Here is a 27,010-nt window from a genome sequence, read left to right as displayed (position 1 = left end):
CGACACAGTGTAGGGGGTGGGGTGTGTGTGTATGTTTGTGTGTGTGTGTGTGTGTGTGGGGGGGCGGGGGGGGGGGGGGGGGGGGGGGGGGGGGGGGCGGGCCGTCCTGTGGAAGGTAGCATGGGTCAGAACCAAAGTCCATGTCCGTCAGAAAGTCAATGTTCAATTTTGTTCCAGCCGCCTGTACTACAGCACCTTTTGAGGAAAACAGCCCTTGTCAACATCTTTGTCATGGTCATACAGAAGCAGTTGCTTCATTTAATGATCCAATTCCAAACTTTACATAGTTAATAACGACAGTTTCTCAAATGAATTGTAAGAAGCGCGTTGCTCATATCCTATGTTCAGGGTTAAGTCGTTTTGTGGAGTGTATGGGGTTGATAAGAATTATTTGGCAAAAACATTCTCTAGTTCTTCAAAGCCAATCAGAAGCCTTACGTCAGTATCAATGTGTGAAGATAGTCAGAAAAGGGTAAAACGCTACTGTCAAATGGATATTAATGTGACCCAGGATAAGGTTACTAGTACCAAGAATTCAGCTATCAAGCTAAAGACACATGGCTCACTGTCTCACAGCCTTCGAGTCTACGCTAACAACTGGTCAGCGCTGGCAATCGGTTGGCTTCCCCTCTATCCATCGACTATAAGGTGGTATGTGTGAGGTTGTCCCCCAGTGTCGGGCTGCTTGACCAGAGGCCTGCTCAACGATTGGAGTCCGAGGTCTGAGCTGTTCTGGGAACAGGAACTCTGGGTCGTTAGTCCTAATATCTGTGAGTTCCTATGTAACAGCCACGGAAGATAGTAATGGTTCCACTCTTTGGCTCATGTTTGGGTTAACTCCAGCAGCCAAAGACGCCGGACAGCGGAGCAGGGGGGTGACGCGGGCCGGAGACTGAAGGTCATGAGTTGAGATAAGCAGCTTGCGTCACAGGGTTGGTCATGCCTCCCTGTGATTGGAACAAGGTTTCCCAATGGCTCTCCCCAAGTAGACAAGCCTCTACGTGGGTGTAAGATCAGAGACCATTCAAACCTAATGCACTCAAAACCAAGGAGACACTGATGGAAGTTAACAGTGCATACATGGATAAAAACTGCAATGACCTATTTATATATATGATCAATGAGCTATCTCTCTCTCTCTCTCTCTCTCTCTCTGTCTCTCTCTCTCTCTCTCTCTCTCTCTCTCTCTATATATATATAGTATACTTGATTCTTTACTATTATGTCGACATATGCTGCATATTGTGATGTCCTTTTAGCCAGAGAATCCCATGTCAGGAAGGATGCTTGTTCATGATGCAGTGTGGACGAGAGACACTTGAGAGCTATGTAGAGCATGGTGAGAGAGCGAGGGCAAGAGGCATTGGACAGGACTTGACAGGAGGGAGAACCTCAGTCGACGTCTGCTTAGTTTGGAACAACATGTGTCATACTCAGGTGAATCATTGCTGGCTTTCCTTCCTCGCTATCTGGGATGGAACCCGTCCCTCGAGATAGCCCTCCGTGATTGGTCTTCCCAGAGACGCAGCGGTGAAGGGCGGGGCCAAGAGGGTAAGGGTAGTGGAGATAAACGCTTTAACCCTTGTATGCCTGCTTTGGCGTTTTGAAATTCTTATTGCCAATACATTTACATTTTATTCTTACTGGTTTGGGGATGGGAAAAATATGCGTCTGAGTTTCTCATATAGCCTACAAACTTAATTTTTCTAATTAACGTAATTAAAGTACATGAAAATTCTTTTTTTTGTGATTCTTTAGGGAAATATTTGCTAAGGAAGAACAGTAGGCGGTTGAAAAAAATTAAGTATATTGTCATAGCATACTTTTAATTAGTAGTAGTACACATAGTACACAATACCTCAGAATCATAAAAAGAATATGTGCATTTGGACACTTAAAACTCAACATGACATAATAAAAAAAGATTACAATAAAAAAACTGAAATGCCAAATGCAAAAGGAGAAAAAAAGTAAAAAATCCTCAAAAATAATACAGTGCGTAGCAAACACATAAGAGTGAAAAGTGGAAATCCTTTAAAACAAACTCAAGTACAGTTTGTGTCTATCGACCGGACACGAGGTTGATAACTATGGTTGCAGATAAAGGTTCTTAGTAGTTGACACACACCTGTCCGTCCATTCGGTGGTATTTACATAACAATTGGGTCATCATTAAACTTGCCGGAAGATGAACTTGTTTAAGATATATCTTATTCCTCTTTTTCCTGATTTCAAAGAAAGTGCGGGTGCTAATAATCTTTAGTATAAGAGTATAACATTCTTGTTTTTTGGAACAATATTGCCTTAGGTATTCTTGATGTCATCAATCAGGTGATAAAAAATGTAACTTTCCATTTATGTGCAAAGAAAAGGGGATTTGTACAGAGTGTAAATTAAAAACTATATCTCTGCCAGGCCAATAGAATAGCCATTGTATCCAGCACTTCCTGAAACTAATGGTAGAGTATGCTGTCCTGAAAGAGATCATCATGTTTAGCAGTCGAGGCCAATTTCAAGTGCAGCTCTTCATCTATACAGTTAACCAGTGTGTAAACTAGCAAAATAAAAGTTTTTTAGCAGCAAATAGAACTGTGATATCAATAAAACAACAGTTTACCAGACTTTATATTAAGTGATGTATTAAGTATGTATATCTATATTGCAGTGTGAATCTAGACTGAATCAAACCCGTTAACATCTATATGGCCGAGTAGGTGGACTAGAGATAACAATATTTATGTTTTTGCTATTATCTTATAAAGTACAGCTACTACATTTGGATATTAATTTCCTCTCCAGTTAAACCCAGTCTTTGCCGACGCACCGAATGTTTAAAGTCTTCTATATCTGACACCACTCAGCGCTAACAGTAACATAATCCTTCTCATATCGTACACATATCGTAAATTGGTACTTCCAATTCTATCAAACCAGGGTCACATTGTCCTAGCACTGAACAAGACCAAACCGTAATGTCCCCAAAGAAAGAGCGTGAGAGAGACAGAGCGGGGGGGAAGGCGTCAGGTCGGCCACCCTTGTCTTTTTTATCTCTTCTTCCGCATCAGCCTGAGAGGGAGATCTCATAGTCACTGAACGACAGTGAGGTGCGGCCCACTTTCCGCATGTTCTTGGCGTTAGTGATCCTCGCCAGCATGTCCACGGGCTTCTCAAAGTACTGGACCAGCGCGTGCTCCGTGAGCACCGAGGCCAGGAACTGCTCGAAGGTGATGGCCCAGTCCTTGTCAATGCTGGTGCTGTGGGGAAGGCTTCCTCTGTCGCCACGCTCCCCGCCGTCGTCGCCACGCCGATCCGCGTTGCCGCCGCCTCCTACATCTCGTCCTCCTCCGTCCCCTCCGGTGTCATCGTCATCTTCCTGGTGGTTGCCGTGGCTACGCACCAGCACAGTGTCGTCGGCGATGTCCTCGCACTGCAGCTTGTTGTCGTCCAGCTCGCCGGAGCCGGCACTGAGCACCGAGTAGGAGGAGATGGACGTGTCGTCCTTTGTCTCGTCGTCCGACGTCAACATGGCCGCCGCCGACGACAGCGTGCCCGCCTCCTTGGGCGACGACTGGTCCTCCTCCAGCCTCACGTCCTGCAGCGGCGCTGTCTGTTCTTCTTCTTCTTCACCGTCCCCGTTCTCCGTGCTCGTCTTGCTCTCGTCCGAATCGGCGGTGAACAAAGTCTCGTTCAGGCGTGTTTGTTGGAAAGCCCCAGGCTCCGCGGGCTCCTGGAAGCGTGCGGAACAATCCGCTGTGGGGCGGTCTGGTGGTGGGTAGCCCTCCCGGTCCCGGTCCTCGTGGTCCTGGCCCCGGGTTCCGGGGCAGCAGAACATCTTGCCCACCTCGCCCATTTCCAGCAGCAGGCTGGTGACGGTGGCCGTGGCGTGGTACAGCTCCTGCTCCGCCAGGTCCTCGCTAAACATGCTGTACAGCGTCTTGCACAGCTCAATGAACTGGCCCTGGAGGACAGGGGAATACACTGAGTCAGCACGGCTCTGCAGGCTGGAGATCGCAGCAGAGGAACAGGATGGCCAGTTTTTGTTCCAGTTGAATTTGATAATTTGCATGTTCGAAAACTCAAACGCCAATATTGTAACAAGGAGCAATATGCATAGAAATATGTTTGTTCTCTCTAGTTTTTGACATGTTAATGAGAAGGTATTGCTTATTCAACTGCACTTTGTATAAGCTGGGTCATGGGGCCAAAAATGCTGTGACTCGCTGAGGTGGGTCACAGGCAGATGAAAAAAAAAAATAAAAAAAAAAAATATATATATATATATATATATATGTATGTCAATAGCAACACCATACCGACTGGTATTGACAGGTGTGGATGAAAGGTGCTCACCTGGTTCAGTTTGGGTAGGTTTTTTGTGGATTCTGGATTGGATTTGGAATCCTGGTTCCATATCTTCAGATAATGGCGATAATCTGACGTCTGCAGTTTCTTCACTGTAGTTGATAGCAACACACGATATTACATTCTACCGGTAATAACAATTGCAATGAGATAATGTATATTGTATGAGTATTTCATACTCATACAGTGCTTTTCAGAAATACAATTTTTGTATTCAGGATACAAAGTATTGCTTCATTTGAAAAATATCTTCTATGTTTGAAATTTTTTTTTTTGTTCAAGGTCATTTTTGGTCACTTGACTATGTTACCCTTTTCAGTCTTGAACGTAACTCTGACAAAGCCATCATCCTTGCCCTTGCGGTCGTTACCTGGGAGGAACGTGGTAGACATTCAAGATAAATATTCCCCAAGAAATAGCATGGACATTTTTAAACACCGGAGTCAACGGTTTGTTTCAGGCCATCTTGGTGGCCTCCAAGTTTCTATAATATATTGTGAAAAACTTCACTAAAGTGGAGTCAGTTTAGTCCTAATAGTTGAATTGTTCTTTATCGCACAACACAAACTGTCAGCAATAAGGCCAATGAGAATCAAGAGTAAAGTAAATGTAAACCTGGTTATCCTGCACAGAAGCTGTAATCCTGCCACTTACCCATTGATGTCTCTGGTGTGATGTCTTCAAAGAAGTATTGAGTGGCTTCAAAAGCAGAGTCTGGTTCGTCAGTGCTGACATCTGCGGGAAACCAATAGCATTGTGTGAGCGTCTCCGTATGGCTCCCTATGATATTCAACCCCATAGGCGACGTCTCATCTACATAATGTGAGTTACATTGGAAAACTATTTTTCTTAAAGGGGACATATTATACCATCAGGTGTGAGTGTGATTAGCCTTTACAAGCCGTTTTGAAACTTTCAATTCAAAAAAGTCAGTAAGGTGCAGGTAGTGGTTAAAGCACCTTGCTAAAGGAAGTCTACGGTTAGGTTTTGTGGACATTGGGGATGTACAGTAATTACTCACCAGGTAAAACGTGCATCTTATACAGAATCTTCAGTTTATCTGTCAGGTCCCCATAGCACAGAACACCTACCAAAACAACACACCAACAGCTTGATTTGGTGAACTCACCCAGGGCTCTAAAAACCGATCTGTTATGGTGGCACCTAAGCCACCATACTAGTATACTAGTATCACACCTGGATCATCACAGCAGAAATAATTATACTTGTTCTATTTTCTAATCTATGTCCTGCAACGCAAAACATACACCTAAACATGCACACACGCACACGCACACACTTACTCAGGCCGCTGATGAACTCGCGGAAGTTAATGAGTGCGTCTCCGTTGTGGTCGAGCAGGCGGAAGAAGCGTGCGGCCAGAGGGTCAGAGTGGGCCTCGTTGGCCCAGGGGAAGAGCAGCACGAAGAGGCCCCTGAACTGCTCCACGTTGATGCGGTACTGCTCCAGGTAGGGCAGGCTGGGGTCGTGGCGCTCCGTCAGGTTGGGGCCCCCTCCCCAGTAGCAGCTGGTCAGGTGCTCCGTCTAACGAGGCAGAGGGAAGGGGGCCAATTAAAAAACTAGATACAGAAAAATGGCAGTTGATGTTAATATCCTATGAAGTGTGAAGGAATGCCTTAATGAATGTCTTAAATGCTACTTGAAGGGAAGGGCAGTTTAAATACCTCACATTGGAACTGAGTATATCACCATTTAAAAAAAAGGTACAATATACAATACCCTTCTATACAGTCAGTGTACCAAAACCGAATCGCTTTATACTCGTTAAGGATAAAGGGGTAAATGGCTTCATACTTCTGTTGTTAGCTCCGCTCCTGTTAGCTCAGTTTGTGTTAGCGCATGTTGAGAACAGGCTTCGCGGCTAATGCCGCAGCTTTAGCCTTGCGAGTCCAAAGCAAACAAAATCTGCTTTGAATTGTAAACCATACTAGGGCGTTACCATGACAACGTGTCAGTTGTTGGAAATGGCAGTGAAGCAAAGTATGCCCTATGAAAATGATGTGCCAGTCACTCACCTTGAACAACACAAAAAGCTCCTCCAGTTCATCAATACCGAAGGGAGTCTCTGTCACAATAGTACGGACCTAAAACACGGCCAAAAAGTGTTGCATTGACAGGAAAAAAATAAAGAATACAGCTAATTGTTGATGCAGTTTATGTGGCATTGCTCGGCAAGATTTGCTTAAATCTTCCTTCCAAAGATCTTTTGTAATCTACATTAATATGCATTAATATAATGCTGCTACGTACCACGTTGCGCTTGGTTGTGTCCTCAATGGTCTGGATGACTCTCAGTCTCTGTTTGAAACGCATCTGCTCAATCACATCCGCACGGATAGAGCCAAACTTCTAAAAAAGATAAACAGAGGAAAAGGTATTTAATGTGGTATTTCATTGTTGTTCATTTGTTTTGAGCCAAAATTGTGGTCAATATGAATGACAAATACATGTATTTGGACCCCAAATCAGACATTAATGAACAAAAATAAATGGAAACCAAGTAACAATCATTATCATTGTTGAAGGGACAACACTAAAGGTGGAAGGAACATTAAATCCATGCAAAAATTACAATACAAACATGATGGCAAAAACAGATTGAAGGCCATTTCCTCTTAATTACTATACATTTATCGTGATTGTGGACAAAATTGTGTTCAAAATGGCTGCCAGACACTGGATTATCTGTTGTGGTTATTGTGGTTATTATTGTGGTTAACCAAGATCAAACACAACTTTGATGACAAAACTCCAAAGGCAAGACATCATTTTTGGATACAAGTAGAAAAACAAATCTTTGTTCTTGATGGGTTTGGCCGCTAGTTTAGCGGGTTTTGTTCACAGAGTGACAGCAGGACCAATCATAGGGGGTGGATGTTGCAGGTGAGTTACAGACCTCATAGGAGCTGCGGACCAGCTTGAAGATGTCCACCTCCGGGTGTGGTTCACCGTTGTCTGTGAGGAGGGAGTGGAGGTGGGGGATGGGTGGGAGGGTGCTGTCCTTGTTGGTCACACTGTCCAAGTACCTGCAGATGGATATGAAATGGTCTTGTTACCCCACTCGCCTTGGTAGAACTATTAAGTGTTGCCAGGATCAGTTGACAATGCAAAACATCTTGATTAAGGAAGTCTTCCAAACAGAAACATAAAGTGTTGCCCAGATTATTAAAAACATCTTTACTACGGAGGACTTTAAAACAAGAACTAAAAAACAAGAACTAACAACTATGATTCATATTTCGCGGAAATAAAACATTTAAATGAAAACTACCATTTTTTATACCACATCATTAGATGCATTGAATGCAAAAAACATTGATCCTTTGTCGGGTGAAACCCATTTTAAACCTTTAGATGGCGGCAAACTCACAGATATAGCTTGGCTAGGGGAACCTCTTTAAGTTCTGCATTTAAACAACACAGCCGTGTCTATTGGAGCTCTAACATGGGGTGTTCATAACAAGACGGCGTCCTCCTCACCTGCCCAGCACGGTCATGGCCTCGCCGTCGTCCTTGCAGCCCAGCAGCTGGTGGATGTTGGCGTGCAGCACTGACAGCGCAAGCTGGAAGATGACCTTGATGCCCTCGTAGAAGAAGCAGTCCACCACCACCACGGCGCTCTCGAAGGGCATGACGGACAGGAAGAGCGTGAGGAACCAGGACAGGGAGATGGTGGAGATGACGCCCAGGTCCTGCATGCAGTCGTACAGCTGGGGCACGTACTCCCGGGCCAGCTCCTCAAACACCCCCTGGTCCACCAGCGCTCCTACGAATGAGGAATAGAAGGCCGGGGAACATGAGGAGATGAGACAAACGCAAAGATATTGATCATAGGTATTAGTTATTGGGTTAGCCACCGCATCAGCAAGGAGCATTCAACCAGGCGCCCTAGCTAGGTTTGATTCTCTGCCTGAACCCGGGGCCTGTTAGTTCATACAAACATTGCATTCAAGCATTTCAGAGAAAATGTATTTATCAAATGTAGCAAATGGAACAGCCGATACTGGACTGGCACCTGTTTTTTTTTAAGCTCTAGCTTGCTGTTACGTGTAAGCAAGGTGTGATAGCCAAGTAAGTCATGGGGTATATAGCCAGGCATGTGAGCTGTGCTGCATTTGCCAGCACATCCACTGTAGTGCATTACCAATACACGTTAGCAAGGCACATTAGCAAAGCTTCCACTTCTAAGTACTACATGATGATTAGATAGCGCAGAGTGTGAATTACTCACCCACGACCCTGGTGTTGTAGTAGTCAGGCAGCATCCTCTCACACAGAGCCACAAGTAGCCAGAAGGCCTCCTCTTCTTTGGCATAGAGCAGCAGCACCGATGTCACAATATTCATAGCCTGAGATGGGGGTGGTTGTTGTGGGGAGAAGGTTAGATCAAAGGCCAACAGGACCAACACTATTAATACATATATTGTAGGAAACAAGGGAGATTTGGGACTTGCAAAGTTCCTACTTCCTAACTGACAACACTTGGGAGAGGTGTCGTAGTTTGTTCATCATAACACTTCATATCGAATGGGGTTGTTGCTAGTTTATAGTATACACACTGTTTTATACATCAAAAAGTCAGTAATCATCCCATATCAAAAATGTCACCCTTTTCATTGACATTGTTTATGTACACTGAAGAAGTCTTGTGAAAAGCTGCTTTCCATCTTCTATAACCCTCCAAGTTAGTGTACTGCTCAACCAAACCTGCCCTCTAAAGATAAAAATTCGACTCTCTATATGACCACAGCAATGCACAATCCTTCAGATTCTAAATGATATACTGGCCTTTCAGATATGAGCATCTATCAGTCTATCTTTACCTGACAGTATCCTATGTTGTTCTAGTTCTTACCTGACAGTATCCTATGTTGTTCTAGTCTTTACCTGACAGTATCCTATATTGGTCTAGACTTTACCTGACAGTATCCTATGTTGTTCTAGTCTTTACCTGACAGTATCCTATATTGTTCTAGTCCTTACCTGACAGTATCCTATGTTGTTCTAGTCTTTACCTGGCAGTATCCTATGTTGTTCTAATCTTTACCTGGCAGTATCCTATGTTGTTCTAGTCTTTACCTGACAGTATCCTATATTGTTCTAGTCTTTACCTGACAGTATCCTATGTTGTTCTAGTCTTTACCTGACAGTATCCTATATTGTTCTAGTCTTTACCTGACAGTATCCTATGTTGTTCTAGTCTTTACCTGACAGTATCCTATGTTGTTCTAGTCCTTACCTGACAGTATCCTATGTTGGTCTAGACTTTACCTGACAGTATCCTATGTTGGTCTAGACTTTACCTGGAAGTATCCTATGTTGGTCTAGTCTTTACTTGACAGTGCCCTATGTTGGTCTAGACTTTACCTGACAGTATCCTATGTTGGTCTAGTCTTTACTTGACAGTGCCCTATGTTGGTCTAGACTTTACCTGACAGTATCCTATGTTGTTCTAGTCTTTACCTGGCAGTATCCTATGTTGGGGTTTCTGAAGGCATAGGCGGTGAGGACTCTTCGCAGGGCAGCGATGCCCATCTCGTTCTGGAAGGCTGGGTGTTCGGGCAGTGATCGATGCAGGTCCCTCTCGATCTCCTCCGTGGCCAGGTTGTACTGGCCCATTGACTTCTCCACCAGGTCCTCGTAGTACCCTGGGTGGGTCACCATCTCGTTGATCGCCCCTTATAAGGAAACAATGGCGTTGAGAATATGTGTTTGGTTTGAGAGTCTTTGCCAGAGTGGTATTTGTACAACTCGGTTATCATATTGTTTGGTTCATTTGAGTTCAATATTAAATATTTATTTACGATGCTATACAGTGATATTTTTTTATCAGTTTGTGAAGGTTAGCATGACGTTACTCTGAATTAAATCAGAATCATGGTCTCATTGAATACAAGTAGGGGAGGTTTAAATTGATGTGACTTTGTGGTGCATATGTGGTCCCCTAGGTGGCAATAACTCCCACAAATATCACAAAAACTACATCTTAAATTGATCTATTTAAGAGCCAAACTAAAATGGGACACATCACTTTAAATAGGTATGAATGTCCCAAACAGATACCGGTCTAACTGGTTTCAGTAGTTTATTTTAAGATATGTTGCCATATAGCAGACATCCGATGACTCTTATTATTGTAGAACATCAGTAAATATAGTCCATGCTGCGAGTGAGCAAGGGAAACTCTGTAGCTGAACAACAGCAGCAGAGTTGCACATAAGTAGGTCAGTAGAGGGGGGAACTGCTTATACCACTGCTCTCCTCATGTGGAATAAACCCACCCGCCTTCAGCTTTTAGCAACCCTTGGTCATTCAAGGTTCTCCTTTGCACATATTTTAATAGCTTCATTTCCCCTTTCCTTGAAAAGTTAAATAAAGCAAAAAGAAATGGACAATAGGGGATAGGATAGGCATCTATATACATTTACCCACATTGAGAATTCCTGGATGGATTTGTTTAGTTTAAAATACAATAGACCTGTCCCACCACCATTTGTAATTGACAGAAGCTGTAGACAAATATTTATGCTACTTTCCATGAACTTTGACCGTGTCACTCCATTGTACCCACTCACTTACTCAGCACAGACCCCAAGAAAGAGGCCCTTGATGGACATGTCTGGATAGCCATACAGGTTGTGTCCATTATTGCAGCTCATACGCCCCAATTAAAGATCACTGCCGGTCGCTTCTGAAGACAGCATATAGATGATCATGTGACTATCCATCTATATCTATCTGTATATACTGTTGCTTCTGAAGACAGCATATAGATGATCATGTGACTATCCATCTATATCTATCTGTATATACTGTTGCTTCTGAAGACAGTATATAGGTAGTCACATGATTTTTGTACAAGTAATCTCATATCATGTGTCAGACATTTTCACTTCAATATTTTTTCTGTGTGTGACGAACGCACAGACGCACACACAGTGCGACGCACACAGAGAGAGTAGGTGTGTATCTCTAGAGGCACGGCGGGTTGTTGGCTCACCGGAGAAGAGGAGCCAGAGCTCTCCTCTCATGTTCTCCGGGATGCCCTGAAGCACCAGCTCCCTGGTCTTCTCCGTGCGGTACATGCACACGCCCTGGCCGTACTCCGTCAGGTGGTTCTTCCACGCCTGCTCCTTCAGGAACTCCTTAGCCTTACCAAAGGAAGACGAGAGAAACGATACCACATTTAAAGTTTGAGTTTCAGACCTGGTTGTTGATTTGATCGTCGTGAGCTTCAGCTGTAAGTCACCTTGGATGAAAGTATCTGACAAATGGCTAAATAATGAAATGTAAATGCTTAATCAATATCACATTACAAGTTACATTTTCAGACTTTTCTAACAAAAAGGATGAAAATGTTGATAAAACTAAACTCGTTTGCTGATTCTGAGGAGTACACTCCTTGTGTAGACCGAGAGTACACTCTCGGTGTAGACCAAGAGTGTACTTCTTCAATTCCTATAGTTGCCGCATTCTGTTCCACTGGTGCTTTATGAAACCTGATGGTTTCCGTTCTCAGTCTCTCCTGTAAGCAGTGGCATAGCCAGGAATTCAGTGCCCTATTAAAATAAATCAGTATCAGTCCCAGACTCAGCATGCTCAGCGCAATTACTTTCCCACCATTTATTAAAAATATGGAATATGGTACCTTTCCCCCTTCACTACGCTCTCCTGTATCTGCATCTGGCTGTCAGCAAATTGCAAAAAGATTGATCGCATTTATTTAGCGCTTTTCAAGATACCTAAAGCACTGTACATATTGAGTAGGTGTATGCACGTGTCCGTGCGTTTATGTGTGTGTGAGTGGGGAGAGGGGTGTGGGGGGGGGGGGGTATGACTACCACTTGTGTGATGCACAGCTGCCGGTCTGCGACAGAGTGCTCCCCACACACTGGCTGTCAGAGTGGAGAGGTGGGGAGTGCTAAAAAAATATTTTGGCGCTTGTGTGTTCCGTTTACATGGAGTGTGGTGCATTGAACAGCAAGCAAATATAATTGGTTGCAACGTGTCAATGCAATCCTTTCATATAGATGGGACTCCTTATTGACACATGTACTGGAATGCAGTACAACCAGCTTCAGAATTGGAGCCTCTGGCTGTTTCTGTGTAAGCCAACTCTCGAGCCCAACCAGAACCTGCACACTAGCACCAGGAAAGTGTTAACACTTTCTATGTATGTACCCAACCATTGAGTATAAGAAACTGATTTTCATTTCATTCGTTGGTAAGCTTGTGTACGTTTTCATTCGTAGGCAAATGTGTATATATGGTGAACCTCATGTTTGTAGGGAAACGTCCGTTGTAGGACTTTGAGTTGTGAAGTCTATAAAGCTGATGTGTGAAATAAAGTAAAATGGAAATAAAGCGCTGTGTCAAGTGCTGCCTTCGAATGAATCCCACAGACTCATTGTCGACGTGTGTCTGCAGGAAGCCTGTGTCCCAAGGCATGACTTCAGAGGAAAGCAAGTGTTCGTAGGAAGGCAGGTGTCATAGGGAGAGAGTTGGGGGCGGTTTGGGGAGAGGTCAACATACCAGCTTGGGGTTGAACTCCTCGGGGGACCGCCGGCGGTACATGGTCATGAGGGCCTGCGTGGCGGTGGGCACACTGCTGTCGTTGAGGTTGAACTGCCGCTCGCCGTCCGAGCCCAGGCTGCTGCGCGGGGGGCTGCAGGAGAGATGGGACCCCAGCTGGGAGCTCACCTGGAGGAAGAGGGGGCTGGAAGCTTTAGCCGACCCCTTGGAGGTTACCTTGCTCGCTTACCTTGCAATACAAACACTTTGTGATTCTTCCATTTATGTTTTTTCAAGACTACAGGGAACAGAATTAAAAAATACATTCCCATAACCATTTCTGAGTGAGAGAAGTGAGTATATTACTGAAATAGGTTTCTGTGTGTGCACTTTTTCCCCTTCTCAGTCCAACATACTATTGGCCCAATGAAAAGCGCACGGCACAACCCAGTGGTTCAAGATTCTCGTTTTCCTAACAACAACTGAAATGCACCACAGCAGTAACAGCAGGTACCTCGTCGTCGGAGCTGGTCAGGCTTCCGGTTGGCTCCCGTTCCAGGTAGATCTTGGACGTGGTCTGCTGCAGGAAGTCAGAGATCCTCTGGACCAGGAAGTCCCGGTCCTTGAGGTTGGCGAACAGGAAGGTCATGCGGTTCTTGGTGCTGATGGACAGCGGGCTGGGCAGGACGTTGGAGCTGTCCGCCTTCTCCACGATGGTCACCTGCAGGCGCACAGCCACACCCCCATCTTAAGCCGTGTTTTACTACTACCGTACGGGTTAAAACACCCAGTTCACCAGCCATTTCAAAATACTATTTTAACTGCCTTCTTTCCTTTGAATGCCCAGACAAACTTAGGCTGGCCACCAATGTCCATGTCTACTTTAGATAGTTTGTGAAATAGGTTGAAAAGGTTTGAAGGTTTAAAAAGGCATTGCATTACATCAGTCTTATTACTAATCCACCACACTAACATTCCAACAGTTTTTTCGACAGTTTATGTGCCTTAAATGGAGGGTAAATGGATCATCAACCACAGGAGAGAAACATAACAAACATCCCACCTCACGAAGAGGAATGATGAGGCTGCACACAGTCTCCTCCTTGCCGGTGAAGCAGATGTAGTTGGTCGAGACGAACATCTGGCCCAGGATGTGTCTCTTGTTGAAGGGCGTCCAGAGAGTGCAGTCCGTGTGTCCGTCCAGCTTCTCATCCTTCGGCAGGCGAAACAACGCACGGTAGCGCTCACTCTTGGCTCTGGCATCCAGGTCCCTTATGGGGTCACACAGGGTGGCTTGTATTCATTCATTATTTTTAGCTTCAGATCTGCCTAGCCTTGTGGAAGTTCATGCTTAATGAGTGCAGAGCCAGAGTGCAAGCAGGCGGCCCGGTAGCTAGGCAGAATGACAGGAAGGGCTTCCCACAATTTAATTTGGGGATTGTTCGGGCGTATTACAGGCCTACGACAGCCACAGATACTGGATTACTTTCATTTTTGTGTCAGAGCACTTGATTTTATTGATTGCTGTCCAGAAGGGAATTTCAACCATTGTGACAAAAGCTACTTCTCAAATAAATTGGCCTAGCTTTAAAGAACAATTTGCAGGTTGGTATTTCTGGTTAATTCATGTTTGTAACGTATGCAGCAAATAGTTGCTATTGTAACTAGCGTAGCTTGTCTCCTGTGGTAAGAACAACACAAACATCCACAGCCGATACTTTTCCCCCGCTCATGATGAGCACACTGGGTGGGGGGTACCAGCCAGCGCCTTGCTCCTCAAACCTCTTCAAAGACCCTCACCTCTTGAGGGCGGACACCTTCTGGGGGGACTTCCTCTTGAGCTTGGGCAGCGAGCGGTCCTGCTCAAAGCCCTTGTTGTCCAGCAACTGCCGCATGGCGATGTTGGCCAGCTGCTCGGCGAGCTGGAAGGTCTCGTTGATGTTGAGGAAGACGGAGAAGAGGTGGTGGCGCGCCCGCGTGCTCACCCTGATGACCTCGGGCAGCAGCAGGGTGGCGCTCTTATCCAGCTGGGTGATGTCCGCCCACCGCACCACCAGCTTAGCTGAGGGGAGGGAGAGAGAGTTAGTGGGGTGGGAGAGAGAGAGTGTGGGGTGGGAGATAGAGAGAGATAGTGGCGGGAGAGAGAGAAAGTAGAGAGAAGAGAAGAGAGCGAGAGAACGAGAGCAAGCACGAGAGTGAGAGAGAGACAGACAGAGACAGAGACAGAAAGGGAGAGAGAGCATGACAAAACAGGGAACAATGAGCAATTTTAAAGTCGGGTGCGTACAAACACTTGAGGCCATGTGCTTTGGAAATCAAATGTATTTTTACGTCAACGTTTCTTTACCAATGAAAGACACCATTTATTTACTCAGAAATTGTATTGAGATACATTTATAGATTAGAAAAAACACATGACACAAATGATACTCCAAAAGATCAAAAACCCAACGGAGTCTTACGCAGATCGGACCTGCATCGCGCCAATGTTCCACCCGTCTGAAAACGTAAACATCCCCTACCCTCTTTGCCCAGCAGGTAGGAGTAGAAGCACACGTGGTTGATGCTCAGGTAGAGCCAGCCCTGGCGCGGCACCTTGCCCTTCCAGTAGCTGCAGGAGTAGTAGTTGACCAGCTTCTCCTCCTCAGGCATGCCGAACAGCTTGCGGAACTTAGCGATGGCCTCCTTGAACTTGTCTGTGTCATCATCTTCTTTAAACTCCTGGTTCTTGTTGTACTCCGCTATGATACCCTGCAAGGGGAAAGACAAGAAGACGAGGACAACGATGAGGACATCAGAGGGTGTGTGTGTGTGTGTGTGTGTGTGTGTCCCGGTGTCAAAACAAAAAAAAGATTTTGACCACCTTTAGTCAATATACTGTACATATAATTCATACCATATCTTTTTGATTATGAAGACCAGACTGATGTATGTATTGTGGTTATCGGGGCATAAGAGGACAAATCCCGGTGAGCCACCGCATCGGTGGGCTAGGGGGCTGTCATAATAATCCATAATGATTTTGCGGGCCTGTCTGTGTGTCTCTTTACCGACCCTCTTTGTACGCCTGTCATTCAGGGTGCTCATGGGATTATGCTGCTTGTGTGTTCCCGGTCTAGGCTCACTGGCTAATCACGACTAATTGAGTTAATGCACGTTTAGATTCAAAACTAATGCAAAAGTAACCCCAATCAGAAAGAATGCCGACAACAGCCGTGGAAAAGAAAAGGTTAAAATGTAAAAAGGAAGGGCTGTCATTTTATACAACTGTAACTGACTGTCGTATACAGCCCCCCCCAGAAGTGACGACGCTGACAGCTGTTGTTATGAATATACCTGCACTTTTCCTTTGACGAAGGTGGTGATGTCGTTCTCGTTCTCGAAGATGGAGAGCGTCTGCAGCAGATTGTGTTCCAGCCACTCCCAGTGTTCCGTAATCTCCTTACGGGAAGTCCCTGGGGGTGGGGGTGGGAAGAGGGAGGAGAGGAAGGGTGTGAAAAAGACAGCGGCACGTATGAGGCATAGAAAGTGTGCTGTGCACTGTGTGTGTGTGCGCGCGCGCGCTTGCGTGCGTGCGTGCGTGCGTGCGTCTGTGTGTGTGCAGTCTTTTCAATAACAACCCCATCACGATCTCCGGAGTAGTGGAAGGAGATATAATGCATTACATACACGCTACTGTATATGCGTATATTATACAGCTATCAGGCTCAGATTCATACTACACTACGTGTTGTTACGGTAACGCACAGAAAATGGCAGAAAGACAAGGCTGAGTGTTATTGGGACTGTTCTCGTAAACATGTTTTGTATGAGGATGAGGAATCCATTAAGGGAACTGAATAAAGGCTACGAGATTGAGCAAATCTGGAGAATATAAGCGGTTGTTGTAGTTGTTGTATGAATCTTAAAAGTAGGAAGCAACACAGCCTGTGAAGGGCACAAGACTGTGTGATGACTGGACCGAAACCAGAGACAAAAACATTTATTTATCTAGATGTGTGACCTCTTTGCATCCACAGAAGGGAGTGTTAAAAACTTGCAGAGATCAGTTGCATCATCATTTTGGTTGCATGATTAAACACAAACATACATTTGGTCTGAATGTTACCCATATATTACAGATTGTCTTTCGATATATACTAGTAGTATTTATAGTAAGTAATAGTAGCATACTAATAAACTATATATTGTACTACCTATTACATTATAGTATGTATCCATACTATACAAAATCTGCCATTTAACTACTACTACTTCTCCATGTATCTACTTCTGAATGTATCTACTTCTTCTCAATATGTGTAGCACATAAAATGTGTACTCCCTACCCAGTTTGACCATAATGGCTCTTTTTTTTATATACTGTTTGACTATAAAAAACAAATAGACATATGCTCCCATCAGCATTCCCCTCCTGTATGAACTGCCTCCTGCCAACTGCCAACTGTCATGCGTGAAGAGCTAGTGAGCTGCACTCCAGTCTTGGCTTCTGGCTCTGGCTATTTTTTAAAGTGTATCACAGTCTTCCATTTTGGAGAGAGACAGCTCCAAAATGTATGTATACGGCTCCTATAAACTCGCTAGAACTTGCTATCTCTGCTAATAACATCATCAGTGGTGAATGCCTAAAAATGTTTTGCTCGCAAACCCATAGAGTAGCTATTCTTTGAAGTAGTATATTATCTTGGCTATCTTTATGCAAAAAAATGAATATATTTTTATATCACAGTATAATATTTGTAAAGCTTGAGACATACTTGCAAAATGTGTATTTCAGCAACAAAAGACAAGACAAAATGCATTTAAGTATGAACAAAATGGCAACTGGAAAAGGTTTTAAAAAGCTGTCTGTCTGCCATCCTTAGCCTTCAACAAAACAATCCAAAAGTGCTTGATTAAAAAGACAAAGGGTTATAAACACTTTGAGCTGGTAAGCAACCTAATTCAGTCGTAGCTGTGATAAAAGGTTCTTTTCTGTAGGATTAGCTATAAAATGTAAACGGTCCTTGAAGCAAATGCTTTCAGACACAACCCTTCAAGGCAAATGTTTTGTAATGAACACAACTAGAGGCAAACAAAAGCAGCATTATGCACAGCGTAATGTCTAAGGGCCAGAAAAGGATGTTGTACAATACGTGCCATTTCGTGGAAAAAAAAGTTGATGGTGTACATAAATAAACGCAACCACATTAACTAATGACATTTCAGACCATTCCATCAAAATATACCACTGGTGCTTGATTTGTTTGCATTGATTTGTGTATCAGTTTCCTTCATCTCCTCTAATGGGAAAATTGAGGCAAGAACGCACCATGATGTCATATTTAGCCTGGGGGGGGGGGGGGGGGGGGGGGGGGGGGGGGGCATGCTGCACATACGGACTTCATACCCAAAATGGGAGATATGTCTGTTGCTAATTAATTGGCTTTGATAGTGTAAATCGTAGAAGGCGGAATGAGGACATTTTGATAAAGGCCATGTGTAGTTCTGGGGGGTATGTACCATGAGCGATAATCCAGTAGACCAGAGAGTCTGGGGTCTGGTAGAGGATCCGGTACGGAGCCACTCTAGCGCTGGAGTCCAACACCACGTCCATAGTCCCCACCAGCAGACCTGTGGAAACAGAAACCGTAACAGCAAATTCTGAATTACAATGAAGATTCTTGACCCTAAGAGTGTTCTTAGGGTCATGAACATGAAATGGCAAAACAACACACACTCTGACTCTTACAGTGACATTTATTATGAGGATCTGCAAGCCGTTATTCAATGACATTCTCAAAACAATAAGTGACCATATTTTGATACTATAGCGATAAGAGACCATTTTCGACCCTTTTTAGCCACATTCTCAAAAAATACATTAAAACATATCACACGGGCAAAATGTATAAAAATATAGATCTCAAATGTTCCTTTTTGAGATGGCACATTTTTAAACAAATGAAAGTGTTATTCCTCTAATAAAGGAATAACACTTGAAATTTGGCACAGGCTCTGAAAAATCACTTTCATAATATTAGAGGTCTTTCAGTTAGCACGGTCTCCCTAAAGAGTGGGAGCTAGGGAGCATTTTAACTGACAATCAAGACAATTATATAATAAGTGAGATGACAGGGCTAATAATGAAGTTACAGTGTTTTCTTAATAAGGAAAATTACACACTGATTATTATTTATTTTTTAATCAGTGCAAAAAAAATGCAATGCTGGGCCAAAAATGCATAACCAAAACATAATCTATATCTGTACATAAATTACCATAAGGATAGACAGACTGACATACAGACAATACAATACGTGGATCTTTTGGAAACCATTGTTTCAAAACTTCACCTCAATAAACCTCCACTACCCATCATCTGCATGACTGGTATTGCACCGTAAAGTTCAACATGTATAAGGAGATGATGAGTAGCCAGCAAACAGCTGGTCGATGAAATGTCATTTTAAGAACAACTCAATACAACTCTGAACTTTAGACACACTGCGTTGGTGGCAGTATTACTCAGGGCAGCAATAGAAGACCTGTCTTGGTAGCCTGTTTTTCCTGTGGATCGCTGTGGTCTCGTTGTGTCACAACAACTGGCTTGTTGTGTGTTGCATGGAAAAGTTCCCTCTTTCAGTAAGACATTCACATGGCTGATACCATCGTGCTTGGTTTGTCACTGACCACAACCCGGTGATCCACCTCACATGGGACAATATTGGCATTCATATTCCATGCTCAAAGAAAATCATTATTACCCACCCAAACAGCAACAATAAAAGTGGCCTGTATTATGCAGCACTCAAATGAAGTATCCCACTTAGTGATATATTTAGGTTAGACCAATCTTGGATAATCCATTTCAAATTATATTTTCTACTTCATTAAATGATAAGTACCTCTTGAAATATTATTTAGAAAAATGAATGAGGAGAAGCGTCACCAATTTATTTTCTCACAATTACACAATCAAATTGAAATACAGATATTCCCACTGTATATAGTAGACACTATTACAAAGAAGTGGAAAAATACATTAAAACTACTTTAATTATTTTTTACCTACTGCAAAGAGTTATCAACAAATATTATGAATAACTTATGCAAAACCGTAGATGGTTATGGTTTAAATGTGCGGGGTTTGTTACGGGCCCCAGACCTGAAAAAAGCAGAACCCTTAAACATAATAAAAAAAATAGAATCATATCAAGCTCACTTTGAAAGTTCATCATCCCTTGTGACATTTAATTGTTTCACTTCCTCTGAAGAATACTTTCCCTCAACACTCAATAAAAGAAGCTTATAGCACTAAAACTGCACTCAAATTCATTACACAAAATGGCAGGTTGAGGCCGTCCTGCAGAACTAAACCACTGTGTCTTAAGTGAATCTGCCAGGCCTCAATTAACCCTGCTACCGACCATCCATCTTTTTAAGTTGCACTTACTTCTGCGTTGTGATGAGCTGACTATACTGTAGTATATTGCAGTGAGAAAGTGAGAAAATGTAATATTTCCCCATCACTTCACTCAGTACATAGAGAGATGTATTCCCATTTTCAGTCTTCAAAACACAGGGATCTTGCAGATCATAAGTAGACCCTGCAGAACCTTGTTTGAAAACTACTGGCTACGTAGACCTGGACCTGGACCATCCTAGACCTGGACTGTCCTAGTGGGACCTGGCACAAAATTCCGCCACCAAATCAGCAGTCTGTTTAAATACATCATCCCTCTCTGACGAAGACGTCCATGCTTCGAGGCCTTCGAAATGCAGAAGAATACAAGCTCAATATAACCATTTCCCCAGGGATAAACCAAGTACGCCTCTGAATCTGAATCCAAGTTTACCAACCATCTTTCTTCACCTCTCACAGATAAAATGTTATAAAGGTTTCTTGACACAAAGTAAAACTGAACCAAGGTTGTGGAATCAATGACACATTCAGACTTGGGCCGTGAAGTTGACCCTCCTGTGGACACTCTTACCTAGGTGCCACTGCTCTATCGATCCACCTTGTGTCAGTTGTCTTGACCTAGATATCAAATGGTGTGTATGGGGAAGAGCAGCTGATGATTCAGCAATAACCAACAACACAACAGCTGTCTGCTTGGCCTCGAGGCTGTATCCTGTCCTGATGGGACTTGCTATGTTGAAATTCTTCACGGAACATCAAGAAAAAAAAAAGACGTCCGGCCGTTTGCTCACATTTTGTTTAACCTTTGCCAAGCATCACACACACACACACACACACGGTCCTGCTGTATGTTCATTCAACCCCTTTTCAAATAGGCCAAGTTGGGCTTAATTAATAGTAAATGGTCTCTGCATACGATACCACTTATTAAGATCCGCAGCATCTGCAAAATGTGAGAAACCAAATTCAGGATATTGAATTTCAGTCCCATGAAGGGTGGAGTTCGCAGTTACTGTCTCTGCGTTTAAAAATAGTACACAAGATATTGCACCTTCAGCGAGGTTGGACACGATGCACTTCGATCGATGAGGGCCCATAAAGCCAAAGTGGGTGCTTAAAACATTTCAGCAGAAAAATCGTTCATTCAACCGAGGGTTTGCAAACGGTGAGTTGCATCACCGGGTGACAGCGTCGGTCAATTAAATAGAGAGAAGATGATGCATAGCGGAAGCAGAGACCCACCTGCCAAACCTCCACCTCCATCCCCGTGCCCCTTCCGTTTCTGAAGGATGAAGTAGGGGTTCGCCCGTTCGGTGATCCATAAAGCACCCGCCAACAACACATCTTCCGGATTGATCCACATAATCACAATAGTGTCATAAAGGAGGACATTGAAAAGACGCGATTCTGATTCTGGAGTGCGAGTATATTTGTGTTATATAGCCTATGTTACGTCCAATGAAAATAGCCGGGTAGGGGCAGTTAGGTGTAGTCACAAAAATAAACGTCACAAATTGTCTTGAGACTGTTGTGGATATAAATGTTCTTCTTTGCCAACCTACAGACGCATCGACTCCAATGGGATACACGCATAAACGTCCGATGTTGTTCCCGAGCCGCCAAGGGGATCGGTGCTAGGCACGGACGCTGTCAAACACTGCCGATGGCGAATTCGCATGTAAACAGGACGACTGCAGCACGAAGACACACGCTGCCACGAAAAGCATTAAATAAACAAACAGATCTGTCTTTGTCGTCCCTGCAGGTGCGATTCGATTGCGAGGCGCGATTAGTTCGCGTATATATAGCTTGTCAATTGCTATCCGTCAAGGATAATACATGTCGACATGTTTTCCAGATGTCATCCAGTCTCTTTGTTGCAGTTTCTGTATTTGCATCCCATAAAAGCACCAAATGTTAAAAAACATGCGTTCCGCAACAGCACCGTTCCCCGTACGCCGCAACACAGTCACGCAGTGTAAACTCCACGAGTCATCGTGACGTCACCATGGGGGAGTAGAGCAGCCTATCGCTTGGTTTATGAAATAAATTTGTTGTGATGATCCCAAAGACTATTTAAAGGCTGTAACCGTTTGTATTCGTGTGTTTTTGTATGTGTGCTGTGTTCATGTCAAACTGATCAATTATATACCGTTTTTTTATACGATTTAGTGTAAACTTTTTTTCATTGAAACATACCTATTGTTTATACAACAAGGGTCTAAATAACTTGATCGTTAATGAAAGCATAAATACGGAACAATGCATGCAAAACACAATGAAGACAAAAGCTTAAATGGTAAATGATAATAAACATTTACATTTACATTTAACGTGTGTGTGTGTGTGTGTGTGTGTGTGTGTGTGTGTGTGAGAGAGAGAGAGAGAGAGAGAGAGAGAGAGAGAGAGAGAGAGAGAGAGAGAGAGAGAGAGAGAGAGAGAGAGAGAGAGGAAGAACTACCAGCAAGACATTTGGTTTCATTGCTTTATGAAAACGGTCACATCCAATTCTACTTGGAATTATCAAGTATTTTTTTTTCAAAATAATATAATCATTTCTAACTGAGTAAAAGTATATAGTATAGTAAATGTTCAAATGTACCTGCGCTTTTCCATCCCTTGATATTTTTTCCAAATGCATATTTAAACCGTGTAACTTAACATTTGTAAACAGTGCCCTGCATCTCTAGTCTATTTCAGGATGATCGTTCAAATAACGATAGCAAAGCGACATCTAGCTGTATAAAGTTGTATTTGATATTCCTTTTTGATGGTTTGCACACATGCCGCTATGCATATTCTTTTAGAATTTATTCGCATACTGATTCAACATGATCACTTATCAAAAAGCAATGCTATCCATACATTTTCAGCATCTAACAGATCTATGATTTGTACAATTAGAACAAATCAGTCACCTTCAGTTTGAAGAGCAGGTATGAGCCTGAACATGACATAATATGTTTGCTCAGAAATTTAGGGAGGGAACATTTAACAGAACTGCAATGATTTCCAGCGCTGGCAGACGGACCCCTCTGTCCTCACTGTTCTACTTTATCAATACACTATAATTTGGCATCTTTTAAAATACCTGGTGATAAACTTTATCGGAAATAATTTTATATCATCTTAACATCACCATTCTTTCTCTTTCACGAAGTTACCGATCTATCTATCCCTCCAGTAGGGGGTAGCCCTGAGCACGCCCTCCTCACTTCTGTGCTCTGATTGTGCCACAGAAGAAGAAAAGCACAAGCTAATAAACACAGGTGAAGTTGTGTCCTTTATATCAAATATGTTTTCCATTCGATATGTAATGCTATATAAGGGATGTTAGTTCCCTTATATAGCATGTCAATTGGATGTAAACGCTTACATCCAACTAACATGCTAGCTAAAGTAAGCCATATTAATTAAAGTCCAGTATTATCGCTGGGAGCTAACCTTATAAGCATTCAATATATATGTCACCTCTTATTAAATATTGATTTAAATAGAGGTTACGTATTCTTAACTTGTTCTTTCATTATTCTGTTTTTTTAAGGTTACAAACGATGCTGGTTTGTCGGTGGATCGACGCTAAAGGACATTAAAGACACACGATTGCTGTTTCTAATATGCTGATTCGAATGTGCTATTGAAGGACGTATATTGTCCTTCTACCCTGTTCAACTATCAGTTCATTATTATTAATAGTAATAATATTAGTGAAAGCATGGTTGATAACCGGTACGCCACAGCCCTGGTTATCGGCTCCGTGTTGAGCCTTTTGGCCACCGTGTACCTCTCCGTGGCCGTGGGAACGCAACACTGGTATCAGTACCGCATCCGACCTGCCCCCTCGAACAATGCAGCCAATACCTCAGAACTCGTCAAGGACTTCATCAATGGGGACTTCAACGAGAAGAACTACAGTGAAACTATGTTTCGCCTGAATGGAACCCTAGGTCTGTGGTGGAGGTGCATCATGGTGCCCAGTGAGACACACTGGTATAAAGAACCAAGTATGTGGTCTTTCAGTTTTGTCCCATATTTTTGTACTTTTGTAACATGTATGCAGCCTCAGCAGAATGTGTTATTCATTTGAACATGGCAACCCTGGTTGAGTTTATGCCGCTTGTTTTCTTCCAGATCCTAAAATGGCGAGTCAGTGTGTGAGTTTCACTCTTCCCCAGCAGTTTGCTTCCAAGTACAGAGAACCTGGGAACGAGACCAGTGGGGAGGATCTGTTCAGGACCTGTGAGCTTTTTTCTGTTTCCACCTCCCTTTACCTAACTGAACTCAAACTGTCGTGTTCTACCTACCCAGCTGTCGTCAAATGTTTACATTTGTTAAATATATTTGTTTTCTATATATTTTCTTAGTTGCATTATTTCACATTTTGTAACTCTTGTATTGTTATTGTCCTTCCAAGTGTTTTCCAATCAGTTTTCTTTTAAATGACATTTGTGTGATGGTCCACTCTGCTGGGGTGTTTGTAACCGGGTGCGGTCTATTTTAGTGACAGTCCACTTGGCTACGGGATGTAACCTGGTGCTGTCTGTGTGTGTGCAGACATGTGGAGGGGCCAGTTCCTGCTGCCCCTGGTGTCAGTTGCTCTGGTGTTCCTGAGCAGCCTGGTGGGTGTGTGCGCCTGCCTCTGCCGCAGCATCACCCCAACTCTGGGTGTAGGAGTTCTCCATCTCCTGGCAGGTGAGGGGGACATTTGTGTCGTTAAAGCTGCTGTCAAAGAGGATTTCAGGGTCAAGAGGAGAGCGAAAGAGGTTTTTAAATACTCAACCCCAATAATCAACCCCTTCTACCCTTCACCATTGAAAAGTGTTGCATTGACACACCTGTGGTGGCGCAATGACAACGCTGTGTGCATACATTTGACAGGCAAAATGAGAGTAGAGTGCCCCGATTGGGCAGAAATCTAAATTCTCTCCCTTTTTGTGTCCCTTTTGCTTTTGAATAATGTTATTGTAATGTCTCTCTCTGTCCCTCCTTCTACTTCTCCTCCTTCCTCTTTCCCGCTCTCTCCTCCCTTCCTCTTTCACCCACTCTCTCCCTCACTCCCACCCCTCTCCTTTTCTTGCCCACTCTCTCCCACTTCCCACTCTCTTCCCCCCCTCCTGCTCTCCCCCTCTCCCCTCCCCCTTCCCTCCCTCCCTCCCCCGCCTCCCCCTCCCCCTCCAGGTCTGTGTTCGCTGGGCACGGTGTGCTGTTTCCTCGTGGGCGTGGACCTCCTGCCCCACAACGCGTCGTCGTCTGAGGCTGCGGACGGCGCGCTGGGCTGGTCTCTGTACCTGGCACTCATCTCCTCGCCACTGCAGATGATGGCGGCCGCTCTCTTCCTGTGGGCCGCACGCAGCCACCGCAAAAGCTACACGCGCATGACGGCGTACCGCGTGGCCTAGGGACGAGCTCCGCCAGCTCTACCGCCGGTAGGCAGGGAAAGCACACGTTAACCTAAGTCTGAATAACGTGGGTTTTCCCCGATAATCTTCAGGGTAAAAAGAAAATGGTAATCACTTTGGATGAAAGCGCAAAAAAACGCTTTCAATCCACTCCCATGTAATCAATGAGCATTGGTCGGGCAGCGCGACATTGTGACCCCAGCCCTAAAAAAAAGCATGTGTGTGCTCTTCGCAGGCCCATGTCATTGATTAACATGGGACTAGATTCAAAGCGTTTTTTTGTGGAGCAGATTTATTTTGTCTGCTATTGCACACATCTTTTTTTTTTTTAACTGTTCAGCCTTCAACCAAACTCCTAGTTCAGCATTCTGATCGTTGCACCCTAGGAGTCTGTAGCCAATGATCTTATTTCTTGGTTGCCACAGAGATAGTTAGATAATCATCACACACGCGGATGAGTTACTGAAACACAGATGCTTCCAGTGTCAAAGCACAAGTGTCTTGCTTGTTTTTTGTTTTGCTAACATCGTAACCCATTCCTTTCCCGAAGCACATACAAAAAAATACTTCACTTTGATCGTGCAATTTTATTTTTATAGCCTTCTGCCATTTGTAAAAATGAGTTTTATTTCTGTTGCCTTTGTTGGCGTTGCTGTTGCTAGCATTCACCACATTGACCTTTGTTTAGTAGAAGAACATTTGTATCAACTATTTAACCTCTCTTAAGTGACATGCTGCTGCTTATTTGCATGATTTTAGTTTAGATTTGTTGATAATCCCTGATTTCAGCTGCTGTCACCATGCATGCCATTATTTTGCCTTTAATCTTGTAACTTCATTTGTGTCCTTTTTGGAGTGTCTTCACTGAAATATAACCACTCTTGCCCCCATTGTCCATATTTACAGATGTTTATGTTGATGTTAAATGATACATTTGTGAGCTAAAGTGACTTATTAAAATCTGGTACTTGTCTTAGAAACCATAGGCTCCAATGCAGCTTCAACCTCAGTCCTCTGTATTTTGTACGTTTTTAACGGATAATAATTTAATGTTGATAGCGCATTAAATAAAATGAAAAAATATTCATCTTTCTTAATATTCATCATTTTTTAGAGACTATTCATGAAAAGCAACAACTTTTTTTGCCTTTTTTACTCTATGGTTAAGCTTTTCAAATGGGTTAACAAGTTTGCTCAAGAAACTATGTAGTTGTAAATGTAACGCACGATTAACGATAAACATTTCATAGGATGTCAGGACTCGTTTATACACGCTAAAATAACTTGAAAACAATTTACAATAGCAGCTTAG

The 27,010-nt window shown here is 43.5% G+C and overlaps 2 protein-coding genes across 2 annotated transcripts; one reads left to right on the top strand and one right to left on the bottom strand.

Moving 5' to 3' along the window:
• Window positions 1-1,823: 1,823 nt before the first annotated feature.
• On the bottom strand, window positions 1,824-22,258 carry tbc1d9 (TBC1 domain family, member 9 (with GRAM domain)). The gene is made up of 21 exons (XM_079729416.1): window positions 21,542-22,258; window positions 18,397-18,507; window positions 16,231-16,349; window positions 15,417-15,645; window positions 14,695-14,956; window positions 13,958-14,165; window positions 13,409-13,615; window positions 12,916-13,083; window positions 11,384-11,534; window positions 9,847-10,061; window positions 8,615-8,732; window positions 7,864-8,149; window positions 7,280-7,409; window positions 6,634-6,732; window positions 6,399-6,467; window positions 5,667-5,907; window positions 5,384-5,449; window positions 5,017-5,097; window positions 4,673-4,732; window positions 4,351-4,454; window positions 1,824-3,958 (listed from the first exon to the last, which is right to left on the bottom strand). The coding sequence occupies exons 1-21, from the start codon at window positions 21,660-21,662 to the stop codon at window positions 3,062-3,064; spliced, it is 3,942 nt and encodes a 1,313-aa protein (XP_079585542.1). The 5' UTR covers window positions 21,663-22,258; the 3' UTR covers window positions 1,824-3,061.
• Window positions 22,259-23,533: 1,275 nt separating this feature from the next.
• LOC307071191 (claudin domain-containing protein 1-like) lies at window positions 23,534-26,756 on the top strand. The gene is made up of 5 exons (XM_079730115.1): window positions 23,534-23,568; window positions 23,844-24,303; window positions 24,431-24,538; window positions 24,854-24,991; window positions 25,478-26,756. Exons 2-5 carry the CDS (start codon window positions 24,015-24,017, stop codon window positions 25,696-25,698), a joined length of 756 nt encoding a protein of 251 aa, XP_079586241.1. The 5' UTR covers window positions 23,534-23,568; window positions 23,844-24,014; the 3' UTR covers window positions 25,699-26,756.
• The last annotated feature ends 254 nt before the right edge of the window (window positions 26,757-27,010 follow it).

This window comes from Pollachius pollachius (genome assembly GCF_949987615.1).
Source record: "Pollachius pollachius genome assembly, chromosome: 2".
Lineage (NCBI taxonomy): Eukaryota > Metazoa > Chordata > Actinopteri > Gadiformes > Gadidae > Pollachius > Pollachius pollachius.
Note: the sequence above shows the minus strand (reverse complement) of the source record. Positions and strands in the feature narration are given on the sequence as shown.

What these genes read in the sequence shown, in the direction of transcription:
- tbc1d9 (XM_079729416.1), bottom strand. Translation starts at nt 21,662, where the DNA reads ATGTGGATCAATCCGGAAGATGTGTTGTTGGCGGGTGCTTTATGGATC. An exon ending in TGACCAGCTCCGACGACGAG is followed by an intron (nt 13,084 to 13,408) that starts GTACCTGCTGTT and finishes CTCTTCCTCCAG; the next exon opens with GTGAGCTCCCAGCTGGGGTC. An exon ending in CCAACATAGGATACTGCCAG is followed by an intron (nt 8,733 to 9,846) that starts GTAAAGACTAGA and finishes CCCCCATCTCAG; the next exon opens with GCTATGAATATTGTGACATC.
- LOC307071191 (XM_079730115.1), top strand. Translation starts at nt 24,015, where the DNA reads ATGGTTGATAACCGGTACGCCACAGCCCTGGTTATCGGCTCCGTGTTG. An exon ending in GGAGGATCTGTTCAGGACCT is followed by an intron (nt 24,539 to 24,853) that starts GTGAGCTTTTTT and finishes GTGTGTGTGCAG; the next exon opens with ACATGTGGAGGGGCCAGTTC. An exon ending in AGTTCTCCATCTCCTGGCAG is followed by an intron (nt 24,992 to 25,477) that starts GTGAGGGGGACA and finishes CTCCCCCTCCAG; the next exon opens with GTCTGTGTTCGCTGGGCACG.